The 10692-nt window shown below is 33.4% G+C and overlaps 1 protein-coding gene across 2 annotated transcripts in view; it reads left to right on the forward strand.

Moving 5' to 3' along the window:
- Nucleotides 1-10388, forward strand: part of MCHR2 (melanin concentrating hormone receptor 2) — a 54807-nt gene extending 44419 nt beyond the window's left edge. The window contains exons 5-6 of one of the 2 annotated variants that reach the window (XM_023205821.1): nt 1026-1145; nt 7674-8157. In XM_023205821.1, coding sequence (XP_023061589.1) covers nt 1026-1145; nt 7674-7989 — 436 coding nt within the window. In that variant the 3' untranslated portion in view covers nt 7990-8157. Of the gene's footprint in view, nt 1-1025; nt 1146-7673 lie in introns of both variants that reach the window. The other variant, XM_023205820.2, reaches the window with a different exon arrangement.
- The last annotated feature ends 304 nt before the right edge of the window (nt 10389-10692 follow it).

Genomic DNA, 10692 nt, shown 5'->3' on the forward strand with positions numbered 1-10692 from the left:
TGAAATCCTGTCATTTTTAGCAGCATGAATAGAACTGAAGGCTATTATGTTAAGTGAAACGAGCCAAGTACAGAAAGACAAATATCACATGTTCTCACTTATATTTGGGAGCTAAAAAAGTGAATCTCATAAAGACAGTAGATCGGTGGTTACCAGAGGCCAGGAAAGGTAGAGGAAGTGGGTAAAGAAGAGAAGTTGATTAAGTGGATACAAAGATACACTTTACTAGAAGAATTAAGACCTAGTGTTTGATGAATCAGTAGGATGACTATAGTTTAAAAAATCCTATTGTACATTTCAAAATAGCTAGAAGAGAATAATTTTAATGTTTCTAGCATTTTTAAAAAATCAAATAGTTAAGATGATAGATAAATCCCGAGTACCCTGATTTGATTTTTACAAATTATATGAATGTATTAAACTATCACATATACCCTGAAATGATGTACATCTATTATGCATCAGCGAAAATTGTTTAAAAGAAACATAGATAAGATTGTTTATTAATTACTTCTCCCACCAGCATTGGCTATCCTGGGTTCAAATTTTACCTCTTTCAGTTACTGCTTGGGTAATCTTGGGCAGGCCACTTAACCCCTCTGTGCCTCAGTTTCTTCTTCTACAATGTAAGGGCACTAATGGCATCATACTCATGGGGTTTCACAGATTCAGTGGGTAAAGATATAAAAAATGCTTACAACAGTGCCTACTATATAATAAACGTTACATACTGTTGCCTGTCATTGTTAAACACTGAAGATTGGTGATAGGTAGCCTCACCTATACTGCACTCAGTACAGCTGGGTTTGGCTAGAGAAAAGACAAGCATTGTTATTGGTGAACAATGAAGATCAGGGCTTCTCTACAATAAAGCAACCAAAGATCCACAAGGACTTTTATCCTGGACCCTGAAAAATGAAAGAATCATGCCTCAGAAACTGCAAAAGCCAATTCCTAATCCAATTAATGTAATGGTGTTGTTCTGTCTCTTCTCTCTCCCCCTCTCTCTCTCTCTCATTTTACAGGTATACACTTTATTTGACGATAACAACTTTTTTTTTCCCTCTACCCTTGATTTTGGTGTGCTATATTTTAATTTTATGCTATACTTGGGAGATGTATCAACAGAATAAGGATGCCAGATGGTAAGTGTTTGCTGTATTTTGCTTTATTTGTTAAAAGAACAATTTAGATAGCCTAAGACATCTACAATAGAAATTTAGGCAACAGTGACTTGAAACATACCACACTTACACATGTCGACATTGATATATGTCTATAGAAAGAACTTTTGGAAAATAAGACATGTACTAAATGAACTGCTTAAGAATCTTTCAGTGACAAATGTTAAAAATCACTGATGTAATTGTTTCATTAAAATGCATACGGAACTCAAGATTCTATTTAAAGAATAATTTTATTTTTGTTATTAACAGTTATTTAACTGTTTTCATTGCACATTTTGCAGAGTTGCATGCATATGTAAATATCTTAAATGTTATGTGCAACCTTTTAATTTTTGTGTTTCAATTTTTTTAATTTAGAGGAGAAAAGTCCCTTTAATATTTGAATTTTAAAAGATGGGTTTTATTAATATTAAAAGATTATTTAGGAGCAAATAAAACCAAAGACTTAACCTAAAGTCAGTAAACTTGAGAAGGACCTGTGAAGATACTTGTCTCTAAAACTGCATAAATAAATCTAAATTATTTTCACCTTGCAATTGTGTATTCCACAATCTACTTGTTCAAATGAATAAGTCAGTAATTATATAACCTGTTTGGTAAAAACACACTTACATTTATTAAACATTATATTGTAAATATATTTTTGTGTTTCTTTTGGAAAGGCAAGTTTGCTGGGTTTCCCTGCACACTACAAATTTACAAATTTTACAAATTTTTTGTTTAAAAAAATGTGAACAATTTAACCACAATTCCTCAAACATTGTGGCAAACCCTTGAACCAAAGATTTGTAAGTAGTCTGTTGGCTCGCAACATTTTTTTACCACCTAGTTACTTGGAATTCTTTGAAAGTCTTACACTTGTAAAGTATGGTCCATTTGGGAAGAAAAAGGAAGTAGCCACAGTTACAGTAAAAAACATAGCTTGTAAATGTATCCCAGGGAGCTGAGTTGGTGAGAAGGTTAAAATGAAATCATATGGAATATTAAAGATACCAACAGCTGGAGAGAATGCTTGAGTCTTTTTAAAACAGTTCTTCCAAATCAGATCATTTTGCTCCTGACATTTTTCTCAGAAATGCTAAAGAGGATCTTATGAAACAAATCTCATACACGTCAAAATGCAAGAAATTGGAGGAATGATAGTGCTTACTCTGATAAACTGCAGGGGAATCAAATGATTTTTAGCTCCCATGCTTTTAAAATTATTTACAAGTTTTGTTCATCTGTTACCCTCATGTCCCAGGGAAATTTCCATTAAATGCCTAAATATGACATAACATGATTAAATGTATGAATTTTAAAATATGTTTTATTTTAAAATAATGTGCATTTCTAGAAAAGTTGATAGTAGAAATATAGTACAGATAGTACAGAGATAGTATAGAGGTGTCCCAACTACCCCTCACTCAGTTTTCCCGTAGTTAACATCTTACATTACCTAGGACATTTGTCAAAACAAAGAAAATTTCTGTACATTACTGTTAACTAAATTCCATTCTTTATTGGACTTCACTGGTTTTTCCATTAAAGTCCTAAATCTGTTCCAGATTCAATCCAGAATAGTACATTGCATTTAGTTATCACATCTTCCCAGTATCCTCTGATTTGTGAATTTCTCACTCTTTCCTTATTTTACATGACCTTCGTAGTCTGGAGCACTGGCCAGGTCTCCTGTAGAATGTTCCCAATCTGGGTTTGTCTGATATTGTATCATTATTAGACTGTACTTAGATGTTTTTATTTTAAAAAATCAACTCTTCTCATCACAGCATATCAGGGGTCACATGATAGCTACATTACATCACTGTTGATACTAGCCTTGATTACTTGGTTAAGGTGCTGTTTGCTAAGTTTCTCCACCATGAAACTGTTTATCCCTTTCGCTATTCTATTCTTTGGAAATGAGTCACTAAACATAGCCTACCTTCAAGGGGGAAGCAGGAAGATGGGAATTAAGCTCCATCTTCCGAAAGGTGAGTATCTATATAAGAATCCCTATATTATTTGGAATTATTCTGTAAAGAAGGTCTGGCTCTTCTCTCCTCATTTTATTCAATATTATTTGTATTACTATAGACTGATAGAGTTATTTCATACACTGAGTCATAATTTAATACTTTGTTATTTATTTGGTCTTTCAAAATGTTCCAACTTTGGACCTTACATGCCAGGAGGGAGTGGCATAACGTATTTAAACACTGAAGGAAAAAAAAAGTATACCCTAGAGTAGTATATCCAGCAAAAATACCCTTCAAACATGAAGGAGAAATAAAGACTTTCCCAGACAAACTAAAGCTGAGGAATTTCATCAACACTAGATCTACTTTACAATAAATTCTAAAGGGAGTACTCCAATCAGAAAGAAAAGGACATTAATGAGCAATAAGTAACTTGAAGGTATAAAACTCACTGGTAATAGTACGTACCAAGAAAAACATAGAATATTATAACAATGTAACTGTGGTACGTAAACCACTCTTGCCATAAGTTGAAAGACTAAACAGTGAACCAATCAAAAATAATAACTACAACAACTTTTTAAGACATAGATAATACAATAAGATATAAATTTAAACAATAAAAAGTTAAAAATTGGGGGGACAAAGTTAAGGTATAGAGATTTTACTAATTTTCTTTTTGCTTGTTTATGCAGTGTTAAGTTGTTATCAGGTTAAAATAATGGCTTATAAGATTGTATTTGTAAGACTTACGGCAACCTCAACTCAGAAAACATACAGTGGATAAACAAAAAATAAAAAGCAAGAAACTAAATCATATTACCCGAGAAAATCACCTTCACTAAAGGAAGACAGGAAGGAAAGAAAAAAGGAAGAGAACACCACAAAACAACCAGAAAACAAATTTTAACATGGCAGGAATAAGTCCTTACTTATCAAAACAACATTGAATGTAAATGGACTAAACTCTTTAATCAAAAGACAAAGACTGGCTAACTGAGTGAAAAAACAAGACCTGTTGATCTATTGCCTTCAAGAAACACACTTCAACTATAAAGACAGACATAGATTGAAAAAAAAAAGGAATGGAAAAAGATATACCATACCAATGGAAACCAAAAAAAACAGGAGTAGTCATATCAGACAAAATAGATTTCAGTTCAAAAACTATAACAAGAGACAAGACCACCATATAATGATAAAAAGGGGTCAATTTAGCAAGAGGATATAACAATTTAAAATATATATGCACCCAACACTGGAGCATCCGGATATATAAAGCGAATATTATTAGAATTAAAGAGAGAGATAGGCCCCAATATAGTAGTAGCTGGAGACTTCAATAACCTACTTTCAGCATTGAACAAATCTTCCAGCCAGAAAATCGACAAGCATTGGACTTAATGTGCACTGTAGACCAAATGGATCTAATATATATTTACAGAACATCTCATCCAACGACAGCAGAATATACATTATTTTCCTTAGCACATGGATCATTCTCAAGGATAAGACATATGTTAGGTCACAAAACAAGTCTTTAAAAATTTGAATAATTGAAATAATACCAGACATCTTCTCTGACCACAATGGAATAAAATTGTAAATCAATAACAAGAAGAATTTTGGAAACTATACAAACACATGGAAATTACAAAATATGCTCCTGAATGACCAGTGGGTAAATGAAGAAATTTAAAAAGTTGGAAAATTTCTTGAAACAAATGATAATGGAAACATGACATACCAAAACCTATGGGATACAGCAAAAGCAGTACTAAATGGGAATTTTATAGCTCTAAGTGCCTACATCAAAAAAGATGAAAAATGTCAAACAGTCTAATAATGTACCTTAAAGAACTAGAAAAGGAAAAGCAAACCAAACCCAAAATTAGTAGAAGAAAAGAAAGAATAAAGATCACAGCAAAAATGAATGAAATTAAAATGAAGAAAACAATACAAGAGATCAATGAAACAAAAATCTGGTTTTTTTGAAAGTTAAACAAAATTGACAAACTTTATAGTCAGACTAACTGAGAAAAAAGAGAGAAAGTCTAAATAAATAAATTCAGATATGGAAAAGTAGACATTACAACTGATACTGCAGAAATTCAAAACATAATTAGAGGCTACCATGAGCAACTATATGCCATTAAATTGGAAAATCTAGAAGAAATGGACAATTTCCTATACATATATAACCTAACAAGATTGAACCAGGAAGAAATCGAAAATCTGAACAGATCACTAACAAGTAATGAGATCAAAGCCATAATAAAAAGTCTCCCAAGAAACAAAAACCCAGGACCCAATGACTTCACTGAATCCTACCAAACATTTAAAGAACTAATACAAATTCTACTCAGATTATTCTGAAATATGGAAGAGTATGGAATAATTCCAAATTCATTCTACAACACCAGTATCACTGTGATACCAAAATCAGACAGACACAACATAAAAGAAAACTACAGGCAAATCTCTCTGATAAATATTCATGCAAAAATTCACAACAAAATATTAGCAAACCAAATTCAACAATATATTAGAAATCTCATTCATCATGACCAAGTGGGATTTATCCCAGGGGTACCAGGATGATTCAACATACGTAAATCAATCAATGTAATACATCATTTCAACAATGAAGGATAAAAATCATATCATTTAAATTCAATATATCAAATTGAAATATCAAATGCTGAAAAAGCATGTGATAATATTCAACATCTCTTTATGACAAAAACCTTCAAAAAACTAGGTATAGAAGGAACATACCTCAACATAATAAAAGCCATATATGACAGACCCCCAGCTAGTATCATACTAAATGAGGAAAAAACTGAAAGACTTTCCTCTAAGATTTGGAATATGACAAAGATGCTCACTTTCACCACTGTTATTCAACATAGTACTGAGGTCCTAGCTAGAGCAATCAGACAAGAGAAGGAAATAAAGGACATCCAAATTGGAAAGGAGTAAACCAAATTATCCTTGTTTACAGATGACATGATTTTATATTTGGAACACTGTAAAGACTCCACAAAAAAAAAAAAAAAAAAAAAAAGATTAGAACTGATAAACAAATTCAATAAAGTTTCAGGATACAAAATCAACATACAAAAATCAGTAGCATTTCCTTATGCCAATAGTCAACAATCTGAAAAAGAAATAAAAAAGTAATCCCATTTATAATAGCCACAAATAAAATTAGGTACCTAAAAACTTAACAAAGAAGTGAAAGATCTCTGTAATGAAAACTATAAAACACTGGTGAAAGAAATTGAAGAGGACACCAAAAAATGGAAAGATATTCCACATTCAGTGTTTGGAAGATCAGTACTGTTGAAATGTTCATACTACCCAAAGCAGTCTACGGATTCAAAGCAATCTCTGTCAAAATACCAATGATGTTCTTCACAGAAATAGGAAAAACAATCTTAAAATTTATATGGAACCACAAAAGACCCAGAGTAGCCAAATATATCCTAAGCAAAAAGAATAAAACTAGAGGAATCACATTACCTTACTTCGAATAATACTACAAAGCTATGGTAAGCAAAACAGCCTGGTACTAAGACCTCAAACTACGAAACTACTATCAGAAAATGTTGGAGAAAATCTCCAGGACATTGGTCTGGACAAAAATTTCTTACTCCACAGGCAACCAAAGCAAAAATGGACAAATGGGATCACATCAAGTTGAAAAGCTTGGCTATATAAATTACCAAGATTCAGAATCAACCTAAGTGTCCATCAACAGATCAATAGATAAAGATAATGTGGTATATATACACAATGGAGTGCTATTCAGCCATAAAAAAGAAAGAGATACATGCAAGAACATGGATGGAACTGAAAGTCATTATGTTAAGTGAAATCAACCAGGCACAGAAAGACAAACATCACATGTTGTCACACATTTATGGGATCTAAAAATAAAAACAATTGTACTCATGGGCATAGAGTGTAGAAAGATGGTTACCAGTGTCTTGAAAGGATAGTAGGGGCCTGAGGGTGAGGTGAGGAAGGTTAATGAGTATTTAAAAATAGTTCAAAAGAATGAATAAGGCCTAGCATTTAATAGCACAACAAGGTGACTATAGTCAATAATAATTGCACATTTAAAAATGACTAAAACAGTGTAATTGGATTGTTTGTAATACAAAGTATAAATTCTTGAAGGGATGGATACCCGATTCTCCATGATGTGATTATTACACATTGCATGCCTGTATCAAAACATCTCATTTACCCCATAAATATATACACCTACTATGTACCCACAAAAAAATAGAAAAAAAAAATAACGACAGCAAAAAATTGTTCCAGCTTTGGAAACTTTGGAAGTTTTTCAACAAAAATAAAAAAGAATATATCACAATGCACTGAGTAAGTAGAAATATAATAATGAGGTTCATATTTCACTGCAAAGCCATTATGAACTGTCCAAAAGATTCTAGGAACACATTGCCCCATGATATCTATTGTTGTTTATACCCTCTCTATCTGAATGTTTCCTTTGCAGTTGCAATCCCAGCGTACCAAAACAGAGAGTGATGAAGTTGACAAAGATGGTGCTGGTGCTGGTGGCAGTCTTTATCCTAAGTGCTGCTCCTTATCATGTGATACAACTGGTGAACTTACAGATGGAACAGCCCACACTGGCCTTCTATGTGGGTTATTACCTCTCCATCTGTCTCAGCTATGCCAGCAGCAGCATTAACCCTTTTCTCTACATCCTGCTGAGTGGAAATTTCCAGAAACGTCTGCCTCAAATCCAAAGGAGAGTGACTGACAAGGAAATCAAAAATATGAGAAACACTCTGAAATCACACTTTTAGGAAAGTACATGGATCACCATGAGTCTAGACATGATTATCTTACTGGTATTATTAGAAAGGGCAGGGGTACCGATATGTTTATGCCCATTCTTCTTGTGTACTTGTGACTCTTAGCAGCATGGAACAGAAGTGTAACCATGCAAATGCAATGAGTTTAATATGCTAACTTTAGCAAGATGTAAAATGTTGATCTATATTGTGGGTAGGCAATGGGATAGTCTAAGATACCCAAGCTTCATGATGGCGTATATTATTTCAGCATGTTATAAACTAGTCACTAATGAAAATGGCCATCCATGACCATTGACTCAAAACTCACCAAGGACCCTGACCTTGCCCTCCACACTGTGGCCTCACTGTAACAGTTTCCTCAAGGTTCCTAGGAGGGTATCACCTCACAGTGAAGTCTGAAATTTGGCTATTTTTTATCTACAAAAATGTCAGTTTTATATGGTCCAATCTAATACCTTCAACAACTAAGCCCTACCTTTCAGAATAACAGTTACCATTTATTGCACACATGCAATGTGTAAGATTACATGTAACAAACCTGTGAAATAAGTATTATTACCTTTATTTACTAAGGCTCAGAAAGGAGAAATGATAGGCCTAATGCTGCAACAGCTATCTAAGAGCGAGGCTAATGTTCTGCTCTGCCTGTTTCTTTTCTACTGCACCACCTTGACAACCTTTACTTATTATACTGGAGAACTCAGTAACTTGGAGTTTCTTTTGCTTTCTCCTGTAGCCCTGCAAGAGGAGAACTAAAGTCTGATAGAAACAAGTTGATGTTTTAAGCATCCTTTTGGATTACCTTTGTTCTCACATCTGCAAACTGTAGAAACTGGTATCTGCACTTTGATAACAATACTTTACTTCTGGACTTTAAGCCTCATTAAGAAACGTTCCTGGTCGGGCGCAGTGGCTCACGCCTATAATCCTAGCACTTCGGGAGGTGGAGGTGGGTGGATCACAAGGTCAGGAGTTCAAGACAAGTCTGGCCAACATAGTGAGATCCTGTATCTACTAAAAATACAAAAAAATTAACCGAGCATGGTGGTGTGTGCCTGTAGTCCCAGCTACTCAGGAGGCTGAGGCAGGAGAATCGCTTGAACCCTGGAGGTGGAGGTTACAGTGAGTCAAGATCACGCCACTGCACTCCAGCTTGGGCAACAGAGTGAGACTTCATCTCAAAAAAAAAAAAAAAAAAAAAAAAAAAAAACATTCCCTTTAGGTTACAGTATACATGTTTGTTCTAAGGTACAAAAAGTAATTAGCCCTTAAATTTTCGTAGGTATTCATTATATCTATATTTTCCTCTTTAGACTTACATATAGTTAGGAAAGCAAACAATGCATTTAATGCCTAGGTTCTACACTAAGACAAATATCGTTATTTTGTTTGTGGATAAAGTCTGTAAACCCACCTTCTTCATCTAAATACATTAAATTTGTTTACTCCATAAACATCTGAAACCAATTTTCAATCAGCCCTTTATAGAAAAAGACTTAACCATTTTTATATCTGATCTCCATTTTTATATCTCAATTGTGTTTGGATAAACTTGTATTTGAATCAACCCAGACGTGATTTTTAACCCTATTTATTTTACTCTAGAATTTTTAGGCACAATTTCAGAACTGGATAGTATCTAAATGCATATCTGGATCAATGGCTTCGTAAACAACATGAGAACTACACACTGAGACAGGTAGCATCTGAAACATTTTATTTCCATAGCTGAGGTCTAGAGACCTACATATGCAGCTGGATGCTCCTGTAAAACGTCAATGAGAAGCTGTGTCATGGCCACAATTTCAGGGGTCTTCATTCTCACTTTTCTAAGGTGCAACAGTTCAGACTCAGTGAATAATAATGACTTCTGAAGACCCAGCACAATGGGTCAGAAATATCTTATTATGTGATAGTTGAAGAGTGGTTGTCTACTTTCATTGTCTTTTTTAATACAGAAAAATATTATGATTTTAAAGACTCAGTTTTAAACCACAGACCTTTTTCTAGTAGCATTCCCAATAGTCCTCAATTGGTCAGTGAATTATTTTAAATTATATTTACTAAGAGTCATAAGGAGCTTTAGTTTAATCAAAGTAGAAAATAAAAAGGGTGACTAATAAATTTATTTTTGTCCCTTTATATAGCCTTTCTATGCATAAGCATATTTATATGCAGATTTACAGAGGTGGTTTGATAGAGACTCTTTATGTGTTTTATATGTTTGGCCATGATATGTATACAGGTTTACTTTCAAATGAAGTTAATAGTGATACTTGGGTATTTGTCACTCAGTCAAATAATAATTGTATCCTTATTCTATTCTTATTCAATTGTAGGTGCCTCGTTTAAACTTTGATCATCAATTAATAAAAATGAATGAGTAAGAATTGCTTGTATATTAATTTACCTCTGGCTTGTAGCTTCTACTTTTAAGATTTTCTATACAGGATTTTATATTCTCTTAATGGAAATAGTTTCTCCTGAACAAAGACCAAATGTTTCAGAATTAGTAAAATGTATCTTAAATATGGCCAGTCGTTTGAAGGCACTCATTATCATACCAAATTGTCAGAAACCTGGACTCCTGTATTATGTCCCAGAAATTACTGATTTTGTGGGTTATAATGTCACAAGCTCGTGGAACCTTGAATCTGAAAGATACTTTAGAGACTATCAAGTGTTAAAGAT

The sequence above is a fragment of the Piliocolobus tephrosceles genome, chromosome 5, assembly GCF_002776525.5.
Source record: "Piliocolobus tephrosceles isolate RC106 chromosome 5, ASM277652v3, whole genome shotgun sequence".
Classification (NCBI taxonomy): Eukaryota; Metazoa; Chordata; class Mammalia; order Primates; family Cercopithecidae; genus Piliocolobus; species Piliocolobus tephrosceles.